General features: G+C 39.7%; 1 protein-coding gene across 1 annotated transcript in view; it reads right to left on the bottom strand.

Moving 5' to 3' along the window:
• The window catches only part of ATP6V1B1 (ATPase H+ transporting V1 subunit B1), a gene marked incomplete at its 3' end in the record, with an annotated part of 125,234 nt that overhangs the window by 24,108 nt on the left and 78,103 nt on the right, over positions 1–23,023 (bottom strand). The window contains 1 exon segment of the mRNA XM_056552912.1: positions 1,397–1,490. Coding sequence (XP_056408887.1) covers positions 1,397–1,490 — 94 coding nt within the window.

Raw genomic sequence — 23,023 nt, 5'->3', positions numbered from 1 at the left:
TATTAGAAGTATTTTCTACTAGTTTTTTAAATAGAATTTACAAATCTGTTGATTTAAAGGGGTATTCCTGGCTCCAGAAAGTTAAACAGATTTGTAAATTACTTCTATAAAAAATTCTTAATCCTTCCAGTACGTATGAGCTTCTGAAGTTAAGGTTGCTCTTTTCTGCCTAAGTGCTCTCTGATGACACGTGTCTCGGGAACCGCCCAGTTTAGAAGCAAATCCCCATAACAAACCTCTTCTAAAATGGGCGTTTCCCGAGACATGTTTCATCAGAGAGCACTTAGACAGAAAAGAACAACCTTAAAGGGGTATTCCGCCCCTGGCATCTTATCCCCTATCCAAAGGATAGGGGATAAGATGTTAGATCGCCGCAGTCCCGCTGCTGGGGACCCCGGGGATCGCTGCTGCAGCACCCCGCCATCATTACTGCACAGAGCGAGTTCGCTCTGTGCGTAATGACGGGCGATACAGGGGCCGGAGCAGCGTGACGTCATGGCTCCGCCCCTCATGACATCACGGCCTGTCCCCTTAATGCAAGTCTATGGCAGGGGGCGTGACAACCGCAACGCCCCCTTCCCATAGACTTGTATTGACGGGGGCGGGCCGTGACGTCACGAGGGGCGGAGCCGTGACATAACAATGCTCCGGCCCCTGTACCGCCCATCATTACGTGCAGAGCGAACTCGCTCTGTGCAGTAATGATGGCGGGGTGCTGCAGCAGCGATCCCCGGGGTCCCCAGCAGCGGGACTGCGACGATCTAACATCTTATCCCCTATCCTTTGGATAGGGGATAAGATGCCAGGGGCGGAGTACCACTTTAAGGTTGTTCTTTTCTGTCTACGTGCTCCCTGATGACGTGTCTCGGGAAACGCCCAGTTTAGAAGAGGTTTGCTATGGGGATTTGCTTCTAAACGGTGCGTTTCCTGAGACACGTGTCATCAGAGAGCACTTAGACTGAAAAGAACAACCTTAACTTCAGAAGCTCATAAGTACTGAAAGGATAAGGATTTTTTAATAGAAGTCATTTACAAATCTGTTTATTTTTCTGAAGCCTGTTGATATATATAAAAAAGTATTTTCCTGGAATACCCCTTTAAAAAAGAAAAATTTTAAATTCCCACCGGAGTACCCCTTTAACCTTAGTAGACAACAAGGTCCAATAAAACATTGGTGGCAACAAGGTCATGGAGATTGTCCCATGTTGGAAATACACTTGGGTCTCCAATCCGGTACTGGAAAGTTGAAGAACTCATCATTTCATGAATGATTGTCCGCCATCAGACTCATCATAACTTATACACAATTTGCGTCTACACAGTGTTAAGAGAAAACGGATGTCTCTCCGGACTTTACCTGCGGTGACATCATTACATTAACCCCCGTCCAACCTACCCAGCATGTCTTCGGAAACAGGTGTCCTTAGGATGTCCCCCGTGAATTCGCAAGTGGTTTTCTTGGCATCTATCCCAGATGTGCCTTCAAACACCTGCAGAGACCCGGGGCAAGAACCCAATTACTGGCAATTAGTGAGGATTAAAGCAGACACCACAGGAGAAAGTCAGATCCAAGTGAAAGCCAGGGATAATGTGTAGGGATTTGGGCAAGGAGGGGGACCGCTCTGTTCTTTCATTCACACCAGACCACTAAGCTGCCAGGGAAGCTTTTAAGGTGATGGGGGGGGGGGGGGGGGGGGCACACAGGTTGCGAAGGGGTTAATGACTTTCATTTCTCTTTATGAGTCTTGCCTAATTTTTACTTTTATGCTACTATATGGGAAATTTATCATTAGTGTAATTAGGCGTAGAGACAGAAAGTTGACAGTAATCCATGTATTTGTCTGGTGTTCAGAAGGTGAGTTCAAAAAAGGTGAGTATTAGCGCTGCTTTGATTTGTTTCTCTGTCCTTAAAAAATTTGAAAAATAAAAATTGTTTGAAAAAAAAAATAAATAAATAAAAAAAAAGGTGAGTATAAAACTAATAGGCCCCTTTAAGAAATAGGCTGAGGTTGTAACATCAGGAAAGTGGTTTATTTTGTTCCGGTGCTTTTTTTGTTTGTTTGTTTGTTTGTTTTTTTGTTTTATTATAGGTAACTAGTCATGAATCACATTTTCGTAAATATTTTCTTCTATCTTTTCATGTGTCACCACTAAAGTAATGACAGTGTAAAAAGACAGGTAAGTCCGGCACTGGGTGCATATAGAGGCACGTGGTTCTGCCTCGGATCACGGATCTACTTGTGTTTGAGAACGGTGTGGTGCTCTGACCAAGTAAAGTGCAGGTAAATCATAAAGTACGAAGAATAATGCAGTCGGCACTCACCATGTTCTTCAGTCTTCGTGTCTTTATTCACATATAGTCAAGTATATATTAACAGGACGGGAGATGGTGCATAGGAGGGGGGGGGGTACCCCCCCCCCCTATGCACCGTCTCCCGTCCTGTTAATATATACGTGACTATATGTGAATAAAGACACGAAGACTGAAGAACATGGTGAGTGCCGACTGCATTATTCTACGTACTTTATGATACTCTAAAGTAATGACCCTTTACTACATTGTAAATTAGTTTTCATGTGTCCCTTTACTACAATATAACATCTTTTCATGTGTCAACACTAAAGTAATGACAGTGCAAAGACAAGTAAGTCCGGCACTGGGTGCATATAGAGGCGCGTGGTTCTGCCTCGGATCACGGAACTACTTGTGTTTGAGAACGGTGTGGTGCTCTGGACAAGTAAGGTGCAGGTAAATCATAAAGTACGAAGAATAATGCAGTCGGCACTCACCATGTTCTTCAGTCTTCGTGTCTTTATTCACATATAGTCAAGTATATATTAACAGGACGGGAGATGGTGCATAGGAGGGGGGGTACCCCCCCCCCCCTATGCACCGTCTCCCGTCCTGTTAATATATACGTGAGTATATGTGAATAAAGACACGAAGACTGAAGAACATGGTGAGTGCCGACTGCATTATTCTACGTACTTTATGATATTCTAAAGTAATGACCCTTTACTACATTGTAAATTAGTTTTCATGTGTCCCTTTACTACAATATAACATCTTTTCATGTGTCAACACTAAAGTAATGACAGTGCAAAGACAGGTAAGTCTGGCACTGGGTGCATATAGAGGCGCGTGGTTCTGCCTCGGATCACGGATCTACTTGTGTTTGAGAACGGTGTGGTGCTCTGACCAAGTAAAGTGCAGGTAAATCATAAAGTACTTAGAATAATGCAGTCGGCACTCACCATGTTCTTCAGTCTTTGTGTCTTTATTCACATATACTCACGTATATTTTAACAGGACGGGAGATGGTGCATAGGAGGGGGGGGCTCCCAGTGCCAGCAGCGCTCATCCAGCCCCAACCATGACACTCCACCACCATGCTTGACTATAGGGAAGACACGTTTGTCTATGTAGTCCTCACCTAGATGCCACCACACACACTTAATAACATCTGAAACAAATAAGTTTATCTTGGTCTCATCGGACCACAGCACCTGGTTCCAATAGTCCAAGTCCAAGTCTGCTCGTCTGTTTACAGACTTTCTTGATAAGAGGCTTCTTCCTGGGACAACAGCCATGCAGACCAATTTGAAGCAGTGTGCGGCGTATGGTCTGAACACTGACAGGCTGACCTCCCACCCTTTCAACCTATGCAGCAATGCTGACAGCAGTCATATGTCTGTTTCCCAAAGACAATCTCTGGACATGACACTGAGCATGTGCACTCAATTTCTTTGATTGACCATGGCAATGCCTGTTCTGAGTGGAGCCCTGTCCTGTGAAACCGCTGTATGGTCTTGCCCACCGTACTGCAGCTCAATTTATGAGCCTTTGCAATCTTCTTATAACCTAGGCCATTTTTATATAGAGCAACAATTCTTTTTTACAGATCCTCAAAGAGTTCTGGACTCTCTTATGGGATATACTGTATATATAATGTGAGGGGTGGAGTCACTTATGGGATATACTGTATATATAATGTGAGGGGTGGACTCACTTATGGGATATACTGTATATATAATGTGAGAGGAGGAGTCACTTATGGGAGATACTGTATATAATGTGAGGGGTGGACTCACTTATGGGATATACTGTATATATAATGTGAGGGGTGGAGTCACTTATGGGATATACTGTATATATAATGTGAGGGGTGGACTCACTTATGGGAGATACTGTATATATAATGTGAGGGGTGGAGTCACTTATGGGATATACTGTATATATAATGTGAGGGGTGGACTCACTTATGGGATATACTGTATATATAATGTGAGGGGTGGAGTCACTTATGGGATATACTGTATATATAATGTGAGGGGTGGACTCACTTATGGGAGATACTGTATATATAATGTGAGGGGTGGACTCACTTATGGGATATACTGTATATATAATGTGAGAGGTGGAGTCACTTATGGGAGATACTGTATATAATGTGAGGGGTGGACTCACTTATGGGAGATACTGTATATATAATGTGAGGGGTGGAGTCACTTATGGGATATACTGTATATATAATGTGAGGGGTGGACTCACTTATGGGAGATACTGTATATATAATGTGAGGGGTGGACTCACTTATGGGATATACTGTATATATAATGTGAGGGGTGGAGTCACTTATGGGATATACTGTATATATAATGTGAGGGGTGGACTCACTTATGGGAGATACTGTATATATAATGTGAGGGGTGGACTCACTTATGGGATATACTGTATATATAATGTGAGAGGAGGAGTCACTTATGGGAGATACTGTATATAATGTGAGGGGTGGACTCACTTATGGGAGATACTGTATATAATGTGAGGGGTGGAGTCACTTATGGGAGATACTGTATATAATGTGAGGGGTGGAGTCACTTATGGGAGATACTGTTTATAATGTGAGGGGTGGACTCACTTATGGGAGATACTGTATATAATGTGAGGGGTGGGGTCACTTATGGGATATACTGTATATATATAATGTGAGGGGTGGAGTCACTTATGGGAGATACTGTATATATAATGTGAGGGGTGGACTCACTTATGGGATATACTGTATATATAATGTGAGGGATGGAGTCACTTATGGGAGATACTGTATATATAATGTGAGGGGTGGAGTCACTTATGGGATATACTGTATATATAATGTGAGGGGTGGAGTCACTTATGGGAGATACTGTATATAATGTGAGGGGTGGAGTCACTTATGGGATATACTGTATATATAATGTGAGGGGTGGAGTCACTTATGGGATATACTGTATATATAATGTGAGGGGTGGAGTCACTTATGGGAGATACTGTATATATAATGTGAGGGGTGGAGTCACTTATGGGATATACTGTATATATAATGTGAGGGGTGGAGTCACTTATGGGAGATACTGTATATAATGTGAGGGGTGGAGTCACTTATGGGATATACTGTATATAATGTGAGGGGTGGAGTCACTTATGGGATATACTATATATATATAATGTGAGGGGTGGAGTCACTTATGGGATATACTGTATATAATGTGAGGGGTGGACTCTCTTATGGGAGATACTGTATATATAATGTGAGGGGTGGACTCACTTATGGGATATACTATATATATAATGTGAGGGGTGGAGTCACTTATGGACTTATGGGATATACTGTATATATAATGTGAGGGGTGGAGTCACTTATGGGAGATACTGTATATAATGTGAGGGGTGGAGTCACTTATGGGATATACTGTATATAATGTGAGGGGTGGAGTCACTTATGGGATATACTGTATATAATGTGAGGGGTGGAGTCACTTATGGGATATACTGTATATATAATGTGAGGGGTGGAGTCACTTATGGGAGATACTGTATATATAATGTGAGGGGTGGAGTCACTTATGGGATATACTGTATATATAATGTGAGGGGTGGACTCTCTTATGGGAGATACTGTATATATAATGTGAGGGGTGGACTCACTCATGGGATATACTGTATATATAATGTGAGGGGTGGACTCACTTATGGGATATACTGTATATATAATGTGAGGGGTGGAGACACTTATGAGATATACTGTATATAATGTGAGGGGTGGAGTCACTTATGGGAGATACTGTATATATAATGTGAGGGGTGGAGTCACTTATGGGATATACTGTATATATAATGTGAGGGGTGGACTCACTTATGGGATATACTGTATATATAATGTGAGGGGTGGAGTCACTTATGGGATATACTGTATATAATGTGAGGGGTGGAATCACTTATGGGATATACTGTATATATAATGTGAGGGGTGGACTCACTTATAGGATATACTGTATATATAATGTGAGGGGTGGACTCTCTTATGGGATATACTGTATATAATGTGAGGGGTGGACTCACTTATGGGAGATACTGTATATAATGTGAGGGGTGGACTCACTTATGGGATATACTGTATATATAATGTGAGGGATGGAGTCACTTATGGGAGATACTGTATATATAATGTGAGGGATGGAGTCACTTATGGGAGATATTGTATATATAATGTGAGGGGTGGAGTCATTTATGGGAGATATTGTATATATAATGTGAGGGGTGGAGTCATTTATGGGAGATACTGTATATATAATGTGAGGGGTGGACTCACTTATGGGATATACTGTATACATAATGTGAGAGGAGGAGTCACTTATGGGAGATACTGTATATAATGTGAGGGGTGGACTCACTTATGGGAGATACTGTATATATAATGTGAGGGGTGGAGTCACTTATGGGAGATACTGTATATATAATGTGAGGGGTGGACTCACTTATGGGATATACTGTATATATAATGTGAGAGGAGGAGTCACTTATGGGAGATACTGTATATAATGTGAGGGGTGGACTCACTTATGGGATATACTGTATATATAATGTGAGGGGTGGAGTCACTTATGGGATATACTGTATATATAATGTGAGGGGTGGACTCACTTATGGGATATACTGTATATATAATGTGAGGGGTGGAGTCACTTATGGGATATACTGTATATATAATGTGAGGGGTGGAGTCACTTATGGTATATACTGTATATATAATGTGAGGGGTGGAGTCACTTATGGGATATACTGTATATATAATGTGAGGGGTGGAGTCACTTATGGGATATACTGTATATATAATGTGAGGGGTGGAGTCACTTATGGGATATACTGTATATATAATGTGAGGGGTGGACTCACTTATGGGAGATACTGTATATATAATGTGAGGGGTGGACTCACTTATGGGATATACTGTATATATAATGTGAGGGGTGGAGTCACTTATGGGAGATACTGTATATATAATGTGAGGGGTGGACTCACTTATGGGAGATACTGTATATATAATGTGAGGGGTGGACTCTCTTATGGGATATACTGTATATATAATGTGAGGGGTGGACTCACTTATGGGATATACTGTATATATAATGTGAGGGGTGGACTCACTTATGGGATATACTGTATATATAATGTGAGGGGTGGAGACACTTATGAGATATACTGTATATATAATGTGAGGGGTGGAGTCACTTATGGGAGATACTGTATATATAATGTGAGGGGTGGACTCTCTTATGGGATATACTGTATATATAATGTGAGGGGTGGACTCACTTATGGGATATACTGTATATATAATGTGAGGGGTGGAATCACTTATGGGATATACTGTATATATAATGTGAGGGGTGGAGTCACTTATGGGAGATACTGTATATATAATGTGAGGGGTGGAGTCACTTATGGGAGATACTGTATATATAATGTGAGGGGTGGAGTCACTTATGGTATATACTGTATATATAATGTGAGGGGTGGACTCACTTATGGAAGATACTGTATATATAATGTGAGGGGTGGACTCACTTATGGGATATACTGTATATATAATGTGAGGGGTGGAGTCACTTATGGGATATACTGTATATATAATGTGAGGGGAGGACTCACTTATGGGAGATATTGTATATATAATGTGAGGGGTGGACTCACTTATGGGATATACTGTATATATAATGTGAGAGGAGGAGTCACTTATGGGAGATACTGTATATAATGTGAGGGGTGGACTCACTTATGGGAGATACTGTATATAATGTGAGGGGTGGAGTCACTTATGGTATATACTGTATATAATGTGAGTGGTGGACTCACTTATGGGAGATACTGTATATATAATGTGAGGGGTGGACTCACTTATGGGATATACTGTATATAATGTGAGGGGTGGACTCTCTTATGGGAGATACTGTATATATAATGTGAGGGGTGGACTCACTTATGGGATATACTGTATATATAATGTGAGGGATGGAGTCACTTATGGGATATACTGTATATATAATGTGAGGGGTGGACTCACTTATGGGATATACTGTATATAATGTGAGGGGTGGAGTCACTTATGGGATATACTGTATATATAATGTGAGGGGAGGACTCACTTATGGGAGATACTGTATATATAATGTGAGGGGTGGAGTCACTTATGGGATATACTGTATATAATGTGAGGGGTGGAGTCACTTATGGGATATACTGTATATAATGTGAGGGGTGGAGTCACTTATGGGATATACTGTATATAATGTGAGGGGTGGAATCACTTATGGGATATACTGTATAGAATGTGAGGGGTGGACTCACTTATGGGAGATACTGTATATATAATGTGAGGGGTGGAGTCACTTATGGGATATACTGTATATATAATGTGAGTGGTGGACTCACTTATGGGATATATTGTATATATAATGTGAGGGATGGAGTCACTTATGGGATATACTGTATATATAATGTGAGGGGTGGACTCACTTATGGGATATACTGTATAAATAATGTGAGGGATGGAGTCACTTATGGGATATACTGTATATATAATGTGAGGGATGGAGTCACTTATGGGATATACTGTATATAATGTGAGGGGTGGAGTCACTTATGGGATATACTGTATATAATGTGAGGGGTGGAGTCACTTATGGGATATACTGTATATATAATGTGAGGGGTGGACTCACTTATGGAATATACTGTATATATAATGTGAGGGGTGGACTCACTTATGGGATATACTGTATATATAATGTGAGGGGTGGACTCACTTATGGGATATACTGTATATATAATGTGAGGGGTGGACTCACTTATGGGATATACTGTATATATAATGTGAGGGATGGAGTCACTTATGGGATATACTGTATATATAATGTGAGGGATGGACTCACTTATGGGAGATATTGTATATATAATGTGAGGGGTGGAGTCACTTATGGGATATACTGTATATAATGTGAGGGGTGGAGTCACTTATGGGATATACTGTATATATAATGTGAGGGGTGGAGTCACTTATGGGAGATACTGTATATAATGTGAGGGGTGGACTCACTTATGGGATATACTGTATATATAATGTGAGAGGAGGAGTCACTTATGGGAGATACTGTATATAATGTGAGGGGTGGAGTCACTTATGGGATATACTGTATATATAATGTGAGGGGTGGAGTCACTTATGGGATATACTGTATATATAATGTGAGGGGTGGAGTCACTTATGGGATATACTGTATATATAATGTGAGGGGTGGACTCACTTATGGAAGATACTGTATATATAATGTGAGGGGTGGACTCACTTATGGGATATACTGTATATATAATGTGAGGGGTGGAGTCACTTATGGGATATACTGTATATATAATGTGAGTGGAGGACTCACTTATGGGAGATATTGTATATATAATGTGAGGGGTGGACTCACTTATGGGATATACTGTATATATAATGTGAGAGGAGGAGTCACTTATGGGAGATACTGTATATAATGTGAGGGGTGGACTCACTTATGGGAGATACTGTATATAATGTGAGGGGTGGAGTCACTTATGGTATATACTGTATATAATGTGAGTGGTGGACTCACTTATGGGAGATACTGTATATATAATGTGAGGGGTGGACTCACTTATGGGATATACTGTATATATAATGTGAGGGGTGGAGTCACTTATGGGATATACTGTATATATAATGTGAGGGGTGGAGTCACTTATGGGATATACTGTATATATAATGTGAGGGGTGGACTCACTTATGGGATATACTGTATATATAATGTGAGGGGTGGACTCACTTATGGGATATACTGTATATATAATGTGAGGGGTGGACTCACTTATGGGATATACTGTATATATAATGTGAGGGATGGAGTCACTTATGGGATATACTGTATATATAATGTGAGGGATGGACTCACTTATGGGAGATATTGTATATATAATGTGAGGGGTGGAGTCACTTATGGGATATACTGTATATAATGTGAGGGGTGGAGTCACTTATGGGATATACTGTATATATAATGTGAGGGGTGGAGTCACTTATGGGATATACTGTATATAATGTGAGGGGTGGACTCACTTATGGGATATACTGTATATAATGTGAGGGGTGGAGTCACTTTTGGGATATTCTGTATATATAATGTGATGGGTGGACTCACTTATGGGATATACTGTATATAATGTGAGGGGTGGAGTCACTTATGGGAGATACTGTATATATAATGTGAGGGATGGAGTCACTTATGGGATATACTGTATATAATGTGAGGGGTGGAGTCACTTATGGGATATACTGTATATATAATGTGAGGGGTGGACTCACTTATGGGATATACTGTATATATAATGTGAGGGGTGGACTCACTTATGGGATATACTGTATATAATGTGAGGGGTGGACTCACTTATGGGAGATACTGTATATAATGTGAGGGGTGGAGTCACTTATGGGATATACTGTATATAATGTGAGGGGTGGAGTCACTTATGGGATATACTGTATATATAATGTGAGGGGTGGACTCAGTTATGGGATATACTGTATATATAATGTGAGGGGTGGACTCACTTATGGGAGATACTGTATATATAATGTGAGGGGTGGAGTCACTTATGGGATATACTGTATATAATGTGAGGGGTGGAGTCACTTATGGGATATACTGTATATATAATGTGAGGGGTGGACTCAGTTATGGGATATACTGTATATATAATGTGAGGGGTGGAGTCACTTATGGGATATACTGTATATAATGTGAGGGGTGGACTCACTTATGGGATGTACTGTATATAATGTGAGGGGTGGAGTCACTTATGGGATATTCTGTATATATAATGTGAGGGGTGGAGTCACTTATGGGAGATACTGTATATAATGTGATGGGTGGACTCACTTATGGGATATACTGTATATAATGTGAGGGGTGGAGTCACTTATGGGAGATACTGTATATATAATGTGAGGGGTGGAGTCACTTATGGGATATACTGTATATAATGTGAGGGGTGGAGTCACATGGGATATACTGTATATAATGTGAGGGGTGGAATCACTTATGGGAGATACTGTATATAATGTGAGGGGTGGAGTCACTTATGGGATATACTGTATATAATGTGAGGGGTGGAATCACTTATGGGAGATACTGTATATAATGTGAGGGGTGGACTCACTTATGGGATATACTGTATATATAATGTGAGGGGTGGACTCACTTATGGGAGATACTGTATATATAATGTGAGGGGTGGACTCACTTATGGAGATACTGTATATAATGTGAGGGGTGGACTCACTTATGGGAGATACTGTATATATAATGTGAGGGGTGGAGTCACTTATGGGAGATACTGTATATATAATGTGAGGGGTGGAGTCACTTATGGGATATACTGTATATATAATGTGAGGGGTGGACTCACTTATGGAAATACTGTATATTATGTGAGGGGTGGACTCACTTATGGGATATACTGTATATATAATGTGAGGGGTGGAATCACTTATGGGAGATACTGTATATAATGTGAGGGGTGGAGTCACTTATGGGATATACTGTATATATAATGTGAGGGGTGGAGTCACTTACGGGATATACTGTATATAATGTGAGGGGTGGAGTCACTTATGGGATATACTGTATATATAATGTGAGGGGTGGACTCACTTATGTGATATACTGTATATATAATGTGAGGGGTAGACTCACTTATGGGATATACTGTATATATAATGTGAGGGGTGGACTCACTTATGGGATATACTGTATATATAATGTGAGGGGTGGACTCTCTTATGGGATATACTGTATATATAATGTGAGGGGTGGAGTCACTTATGGGATATACTGTATATAATGTGAGGGGTGGAGTCACTTATGGGAGATACTGTATATATTATGTGATGGGTGGACTCACTTATGTGATATACTGTATATATAATGTGAGGGGTGGACTCACTTATGGGATATACTGTATATATAATGTGAGGGGTGGAGTCACTTATGGGATATACTGTATATATAATGTGAGGGGTGGACTCAGTTATGGGATATACTGTATATATAATGTGAGGGGTGGACTCACTTATGGGATATACTGTATATATAATGTGAGGGGTGGAATCACTTATGGGAGATACTGTATATAATGTGAGGGGTGGAGTCACTTATGGGATATACTGTATATAATGTGAGGGGTGGACTCACTTATGGGATATACTGTATATATAATGTGAGGGGTGGACTCACTTATGGTATATACTGTATATATAATGTGAGGGGTGGAGTCACTTATGGGATATACTGTATATATAATGTGAGGGGTGGACTCACTTATGGGAGATACTATATATATAATGTGAGGGGTGGAGTCACTTATGGGATATACTGTATATAATGTGAGGGGTGGAGTCACTTATGGGATATACTGTATATATAATGTGAGGGGTGGAGTCACTTATGGGATATACTATATATAATGTGAGGGGTGGAGTCACTTATGGGATATACTGTATATATAATGTGAGGGGTGGACTCACTTATGGGATATACTGTATATATAATGTGAGGGGTGGACTCTCTTATGGGATATACTGTATATATAATGTGAGGGGTGGAGTCACTTATGGGATATACTGTATATAATGTGAGGGGTGGAGTCACTTATGGGAGATACTGTATATATAATGTGATGGGTGGACTCACTTATGTGATATACTGTATATATAATGTGAGGGGTGGACTCACTTATGGGAGATACTGTATATATAATGTGAGGGGTGGAGTCACTTATGGGATATACTGTATATATAATGTGAGGGGTGGAGTCACTTATGGGATATACTGTATATATAATGTGAGGGGTGGAGTCACTTATGGGATATACTGTATATATATATATAATGTGAGGGGTGGAGTCACTTATGGGATATACTATATATAATGTGAGGGGTTGAGTCACTTATGGGATATACTGTATATATAATGTGAGGGGTGGAGTCACTTATGGGATATACTGTATTTATAATGTGAGCGGTGGAATCACTTATGGGAGATACTGTATATAATGTGAGGGGTGGAGTCACTTATGGGAGATACTGTATATAATGTGAGGGGTGGAGTCACTTATGGGATATACTGTATATAATGTGAGGGGTGGACTCACTTATGGGATATACTGTATATATAATGTGAGGGGTGGACTCACTTATGGTATATACTGTATATATAATGTGAGGGGTGGACTCACTTATGGGAGATACTATATATATAACATGAGGGGTGGACTCACTTATGGGAGATACTATATATAATGTGCGGGGTGGACTCACTTATGGGATATACTGTATATAATGTGAGGGGTGGAGTCACTTATGGGAGATACTGTATATATAATGTGAGGGGTGGAGTCACTTATGGGATATACCGTATATATAATGTGAGGGGTGGAGTCACTTTTGGGAGATACTGTATATATAATGTGAAGGGTGGAGTCACTTATGGGATATACTGTATATATAATGTGAAGGGTGGAGTCACTGATGGTATATACTGTATATATAATGTGAGGGGTGGACTCACTTATGGTATATACTGTATATATAATGTGAGGGGTGGAGTCACTTATGGGATATACTGTATATACTGTGAGGGGTGGAGTCACTTATGGTATATACTGTATATATAATGTGAGGGGTGGACTCACTTATGGGAGATACTGTATATATAATGTGAGGGGTGGAGTCACTTATGGGAGATACTGTATATATAATGTGAGGGGTGGAGTCACTTATGGGATATACTGTATATATAATGTGAGGGGTGGAGTCACTTATGGGATATACTGTATATATAATGTGAGGGGTGGACTCACTTATGGGAGATACTGTATATATAATGTGAGGGGTGGACTCACTTATGAGATATACTGTATATATAATGTGAGGGGTGGACTCACTTATGGGAGATACTGTATATAATGTGAGGGGTGGAGTCACTTATGGGATATACTGTATATATAATGTGAGGGGTGGAGTCACTTATGGGATATACTATACATGTAATGTGAGGGGTGGAGTCACTTATGGGATATACTGTATATATAATGTGAGGGGTGGAGTCACTTATGGGATATACTGTATATATAATGTAAGGGGTGGAGTCACTTATGGGAGATACTGTATATATAATGTGAGGGGTGGACTCAGTTATGGGATATACTATATATAATGTGAGGGGTGGAGTCACTTATGGGATATACTGTATATATAATGTGAGGGGTGGAGTCACTTATGGGATATACTGTATATATAATGTGAGGGGTGGAGTCACTTATGGGATATACTGTATATATAATGTGAGGGGTGGACTCACTTTTGGGATGTACTGTATATATAATGTGAGGGGTGGACTCACTTATGGGATATACTGTATATAATGTGAGGGGTGGACTCACTTATGGGATATACTGTATATAATGTGAGGGGTGGAGTCACTTATGGGATATACTGTATATATAATGTGAGGGGTGGAGTCACTTATGGGATATACTGTATATATAATGTGAGGGGAGGAGTCACTTATGGGATATACTGTATATAATGTGAGGGGTGGACTCACTTATGGGATATACTGTATATAATGTGAGGGGTGGACTCACTTATGGGATATACTGTATATAATGTGAGGGGTGGAGTCACTTATGGGATATACTGTATATATAATGTGAGGGGTGGAGTCACTTATGGGATATACTGTATATATAATGTGAGGGGTGGACTCAGTTATGGGATATACTGTATATATAATGTGTGGGGTGGAGTCACTTATGGGATATACTGTATATATAATGTGAGGGGTGGACTCACTTATGGGAGATGCTGTATATATAATGTGAGGGGTGGAGTCACTTATGGGAGATACTGTATATACTGTGAGGGGTGGAGTCACTTATGGGATATACTGTATATAATGTGAGGGGTGGAGTCACTTATGGGATATACTGTATATATAATGTGAGGGGTGGCGTCACTTATGGGATATACTGTATATATAATGTGAGAAGTGGAGTCACTTATGGGATATACTGTATATATAATGTAAGGGGTGGAGTCACTTATGGGATATACTGTATATATAATGTGAGGGGTGGAGTCACTTATGGGATATACTGTATATATAATGTGAGGGGTGGAGTCACTTATGGGAGATACTGTATATATAATGTGAGGGGTGGACTCAGTTATGGGATATACTATATATAATGTGAGGGGTGGAGTCACTTATGGGATATACTGTATATATAATGTGAGGAGTGGAGTCACTTATGGGATATACTGTATATATAATGTGAGGGGTGGACTCATTTTTGGGATATACTGTATATAATGTGAGGGGTGGAGTCACTTATGGGATATACTGTATATATAATGTGAGGGGTGGAGTCACTTATGGGATATACTGTATATATAATGTGAGGGGTGGACTCAGTTAGGGGATATACTGTATAAATAATGTGAGGGGTGGACTCACTTATGGGATATACTGTATATATAATGTGAGGGGTGGACTCACTTATGGGAGATGCTGTATATATAATGTGAGGGGTGGAGTCACTTATGGGAGATACTGTATATACTGTGAGGGGTGGAGTCACTTATGGGATATACTGTATATAATGTGAGGGGTGGAGTCACTTATGGGATATACTGTATATATAATGTGAGGGGTGGAGTCACTTATGGGATATACTGTATATATAATGTGAGGGGTGGGCTCACTTATGGGAGATACTGTATATATAATGTGAGGGGTGGAGTCACTTATGGGAGATACTGTATATATAATGTGAGGGGTGGACTCACTTATGGGATATACTGTATATAATGTGAGGGGTGGAGTCACTTATGGGATATACTGTATATAATGTGAGGGGTGCAGTCACTTATGGTATATACTGTATATATAATGTGAGGGGTGAAGCCACTTATGGGAGATACTGTATATATAATGTGAGGGGTGGACTTACTTATGGGATATACTGTATATATAATGTGAGGGGTGGAGTCACTTATGGGATATACTGTATATATAATGTGAGGGGTGGAGTCACTTATGGGATATACTGTATATATAATGTGAGGGGTGGACTCACTTATGGGATATACTGCATATAATGTGAGGGGTGGAGTCACTTATGGGAGATACTGTATATACTGTGAGGGGTGGAGTCACTTATGGGATATACTGTATATAATGTGAGGGGTGGAGTCACTTATGGGATATACTGTATATAATGTGAGGGGTGGAGTCACTTATGGGATATACTGTATATAATGTGAGAAGTGGAGTCACTTATGGGATATACTGTATATATAATGTGAGGGGTGGACTCACTTATGAGATATACTGTATATATAATGTGAGGGGTGAAGTCACTTATGGGAGATACTGTATATATAATGTGAGGGGTGGACTTACTTATGGGATATACTGTATATATAATGTGAGGGGTGGAGTCACTTATGGGATATACTGTATATATAATGTGAGGGGTGGACTCACTTATGGGATATACTGTATATAATGTGAGGGGTGGAGTCACTTATGGGAGATACTGTATATAATGTGAGGGGTGGAGTCACTTATGGGATATACTGTATATATAATGTGAGGGGTGGAGTCACTTATGGGATATACTGTATATATAATGTGAGGGGTGGAGTCACTTATGGGATATACTGTATATATAATGTGAGGGGTGGACTCACTTATGGGATATACTGTATATAATGTGAGGGGTGGAGTCACTTATGGGAGATACTGTATATAATGTGAGGGGTGGAGTCACTTATGGGATATAATGTATATATAATGTGAGGGGTGGGGTCTCTTATGGTATATACTGTATATATAATGTGAGGGGTGGACTCACTTATGGTATATACTGTATATATAATGTGAGGGGTGGACTCACTTATGGGATATACTGTATATATAATGTGAGAGGTGGAGTCACTTATGGTATATACTGTATATATAATGTGAGGGGTGGAGTCACTTATGGGATATACTGTATATATAATGTGAGGGGTGGAGTCACTTATGGTATATACTATATATATAATGTGAGGGGTGGAGTCACTTATGGGATATACTGTATATATAATGTGAGGGGTGGAGTCACTTATGGGAGATACTGTATATATAATGTGAGGGGTGGACTCACTTATGGGAGATACTGTATATATAATGTGAGGGGTGGACTCACTTATGGGATATACTGTATATAATGTGAGGGGTGGACTCTCTTATGGGAGATACTGTATATATAATGTGAGGGGTGGACTCACTTATGGGATATACTGTATATATAATGTGAGGGATGGAGTCACTTATGGGATATACTGTATATATAATGTGAGGGGTGGACTCACTTATGGGATATACTGTATATAATGTGAGGGGTGGAGTCACTTATGGGATATACTGTATATATAATGTGAGGGGAGGACTCACTTATGGGAGATACTGTATATATAATGTGAGGGGTGGAGTCACTTATGGGATATACTGTATATATAATGTGAGGGGTGGAGTCACTTATGGGATATACTGTATATAATGTGAGGGGTGGAGTCACTTATGGGATATACTGTATATAATGTGAGGGGTGGAATCACTTATGGGATATACTGTATAGAATGTGAGGGGTGGACTCACTTATGGGAGATACTGTATATATAATGTGAGGGGTGGAGTCACTTATGGGATATACTGTATATATAATGTGAGTGGTGGACTCACTTATGGGATATATTGTATATATAATGTGAGGGGTGGACTCACTTATGGGATATACTGTATATATAATGTGAGGGATGGAGTCACTTATGGGATATACTGTATATATAATGTGAGGGATGGAGTCACTTATGGGATATACTGTATATAATGTGAGGGGTGGAGTCACTTATGGGATATACTGTATATAATGTGAGGGGTGGAGTCACTTATGGGATATACTGTATATATAATGTGAGGGGTGGACTCACTTATGGAATATACTGTATATATAATGTGAGGGGTGGACTCACTTATGGGATATACTGTATATATAATGTGAGGGGTGGACTCACTTATGGGATATACTGTATATATAATGTGAGGGGTGGACTCACTTATGGGATATACTGTATATATAATGTGAGGGATGGAGTCACTTATGGGATATACTGTATATATAATGTGAGGGATGGACTCACTTATGGGAGATATTGTATATATAATGTGAGGGGTGGAGTCACTTATGGGATATACTGTATATAATGTGAGGGGTGGAGTCACTTATGGGATATACTGTATATATAATGTGAGGGGTGGAGTCACTTATGGGATATACTGTATATAATGTGAGGGGTGGACTCACTTATGGGATATACTGTATATAATGTGAGGGGTGGAGTCACTTTTGGGATATTCTGTATATATAATGTGATGGGTGGACTCACTTATGGGATATACTGTATATAATGTGAGGGGTGGAGTCACTTATGGGAGATACTGTATATATAATGTGAGGGATGGAGTCACTTATGGGATATACTGTATATAATGTGAGGGGTGGAGTCACTTATGGGATATACTGTATATATAATGTGAGGGGTGGACTCACTTATGGGATATACTGTATATATAATGTGAGGGGTGGACTCACTTATGGGATATACTGTATATAATGTGAGGGGTGGACTCACTTATGGGAGATACTGTATATAATGTGAGGGGTGGAGTCACTTATGGGATATACTGTATATAATGTGAGGGGTGGAGTCACTTATGGGATATACTGTATATATAATGTGAGGGGTGGACTCAGTTATGGGATATACTGTATATATAATGTGAGGGGTGGACTCACTTATGGGAGATACTGTATATATAATGTGAGGGGTGGAGTCACTTATGGGATATACTGTATATATAATGTGAGGGGTGGACTCAGTTATGGGATATACTGTATATATAATGTGAGGGGTGGAGTCACTTATGGGATATACTGTATATAATGTGAGGGGTGGACTCACTTATGGGATGTACTGTATATAATGTGAGGGGTGGAGTCACTTATGGGATATTCTGTATATATAATGTGAGGGGTGGAGTCACTTATGGGAGATACTGTATATAATGTGATGGGTGGACTCACTTATGGGATATACTGTATATAATGTGAGGGGTGGAGTCACTTATGGGAGATACTGTATATATAATGTGAGGGGTGGAGTCACTTATGGGATATACTGTATATAATGTGAGGGGTGGAGTCACATGGGATATACTGTATATAATGTGAGGGGTGGAATCACTTATGGGAGATACTGTATATAATGTGAGGGGTGGAGTCACTTATGGGATATACTGTATATAATGTGAGGGGTGGAATCACTTATGGGAGATACTGTATATAATGTGAGGGGTGGACTCACTTATGGGATATACTGTATATATAATGTGAGGGGTGGACTCACTTATGGGAGATACTGTATATATAATGTGAGGGGTGGACTCACTTATGGAGATACTGTATATAATGTGAGGGGTGGACTCACTTATGGGAGATACTGTATATATAATGTGAGGGGTGGAGTCACTTATGGGAGATACTGTATATATAATGTGAGGGGTGGAGTCACTTATGGGATATACTGTATATATAATGTGAGGGGTGGACTCACTTATGGAAATACTGTATATTATGTGAGGGGTGGACTCACTTATGGGATATACTGTATATATAATGTGAGGGGTGGAATCACTTATGGGAGATACTGTATATAATGTGAGGGGTGGAGTCACTTATGGGATATACTGTATATATAATGTGAGGGGTGGAGTCACTTACGGGATATACTGTATATAATGTGAGGGGTGGAGTCACTTATGGGATATACTGTATATATAATGTGAGGGGTGGACTCACTTATGTGATATACTGTATATATAATGTGAGGGGTAGACTCACTTATGGGATATACTGTATATATAATGTGAGGGGTGGACTCACTTATGGGATATACTGTATATATAATGTGAGGGGTGGACTCTCTTATGGGATATACTGTATATATAATGTGAGGGGTGGAGTCACTTATGGGATATACTGTATATAATGTGAGGGGTGGAGTCACTTATGGGAGATACTGTATATATTATGTGAGGGGTGGACTCTCTTATGGGATATACTGTATATATAATGTGAGGGGTGGAGTCACTTACGGGATATACTGTATATAATGTGAGGGGTGGAGTCACTTATGGGATATACTGTATATATAATGTGAGGGGTGGACTCACTTATGTGATATACTGTATATATAATGTGAGGGGTAGACTCACTTATGGGATATACTGTATATATAATGTGAGGGGTGGACTCAGTTATGGGATATACTGTATATATAATGTGAGGGGTGGACTCACTTATGTGATATACTGTATATATAATGTGAGGGGTGGACTCACTTATGGGATATACTGTATATATAATGTGAGGGGTGGAGTCACTTATGGGATATACTGTATATATAATGTGAGGGGTGGACTCAGTTATGGGATATACTGTATATATAATGTGAGGGGTGGACTCACTTATGGGATATACTGTATATATAATGTGAGGGGTGGAATCACTTATGGGAGATACTGTATATAATGTGAGGGGTGGAGTCACTTATGGGATATACTGTATATAATGTGAGGGGTGGACTCACTTATGGGATATACTGTATATATAATGTGAGGGGTGGACTCACTTATGGTATATACTGTATATATAATGTGAGGGGTGGAGTCACTTATGGGATATACTGTATATATAATGTGAGGGGTGGACTCACTTATGGGAGATACTATATATATAATGTGAGGGGTGGAGTCACTTATGGGATATACTGTATATAATGTGAGGGGTGGAGTCACTTATGGGATATACTGTATATATAATGTGAGGGGTGGAGTCACTTATGGGATATACTATATATAATGTGAGGGGTGGAGTCACTTATGGGATATACTGTATATATAATGTGAGGGGTGGACTCACTTATGGGATATACTGTATATATAATGTGAGGGGTGGACTCTCTTATGGGATATACTGTATATATAATGTGAGGGGTGGAGTCACTTATGGGATATACTGTATATAATGTGAGGGGTGGAGTCACTTATGGGAGATACTGTATATATAATGTGATGGGTGGACTCACTTATGTGATATACTGTATATATAATGTGAGGGGTGGACTCACTTATGGGAGATACTGTATATATAATGTGAGGGGTGGAGTCACTTATGGGATATACTGTATATATAATGTGAGGGGTGGAGTCACTTATGGGATATACTGTATATATAATGTGAGGGGTGGAGTCACTTATGGGATATACTGTATATATATATATAATGTGAGGGGTGGAGTCACTTATGGGATATACTATATATAATGTGAGGGGTTGAGTCACTTATGGGATATACTGTATATATAATGTGAGGGGTGGAGTCACTTATGGGATATACTGTATTTATAATGTGAGCGGTGGAATCACTTATGGGAGATACTGTATATAATGTGAGGGGTGGAGTCACTTATGGGAGATACTGTATATAATGTGAGGGGTGGAGTCACTTATGGGATATACTGTATATAATGTGAGGGGTGGACTCACTTATGGGATATACTGTATATATAATGTGAGGGGTGGACTCACTTATGGTATATACTGTATATATAATGTGAGGGGTGGACTCACTTATGGGAGATACTATATATATAACATGAGGGGTGGACTCACTTATGGGAGATACTATATATAATGTGCGGGGTGGACTCACTTATGGGATATACTGTATATATAATGTGAGGGGTGGAGTCACTTATGGGAGATACTGTATATATAATGTGAGGGGTGGAGTCACTTATGGGATATACCGTATATATAATGTGAGGGGTGGAGTCACTTTTGGGAGATACTGTATATATAATGTGAAGGGTGGAGTCACTTATGGGATATACTGTATATATAATGTGAAGGGTGGAGTCACTGATGGTATATACTGTATATATAATGTGAGGGGTGGACTCACTTATGGTATATACTGTATATATAATGTGAGGGGTGGAGTCACTTATGGGATATACTGTATATACTGTGAGGGGTGGAGTCACTTATGGTATATACTGTATATATAATGTGAGGGGTGGACTCACTTATGGGAGATACTGTATATATAATGTGAGGGGTGGAGTCACTTATGGGAGATACTGTATATATAATGTGAGGGGTGGAGTCACTTATGGGATATACTGTATATATAATGTGAGGGGTGGAGTCACTTATGGGATATACTGTATATATAATGTGAGGGGTGGACTCACTTATGGGAGATACTGTATATATAATGTGAGGGGTGGACTCACTTATGAGATATACTGTATATATAATGTGAGGGGTGGACTCACTTATGGGAGATACTGTATATAATGTGAGGGGTGGAGTCACTTATGGGATATACTGTATATATAATGTGAGGGGTGGAGTCACTTATGGGATATACTATACATGTAATGTGAGGGGTGGA

This window comes from Hyla sarda, chromosome 1, assembly GCF_029499605.1.
Source record: "Hyla sarda isolate aHylSar1 chromosome 1, aHylSar1.hap1, whole genome shotgun sequence".
Lineage (NCBI taxonomy): Eukaryota > Metazoa > Chordata > Amphibia > Anura > Hylidae > Hyla > Hyla sarda.
The sequence above is the reverse complement of the archived record's forward strand: the minus strand, read 5'-3'. Positions and strand labels throughout refer to the sequence as shown.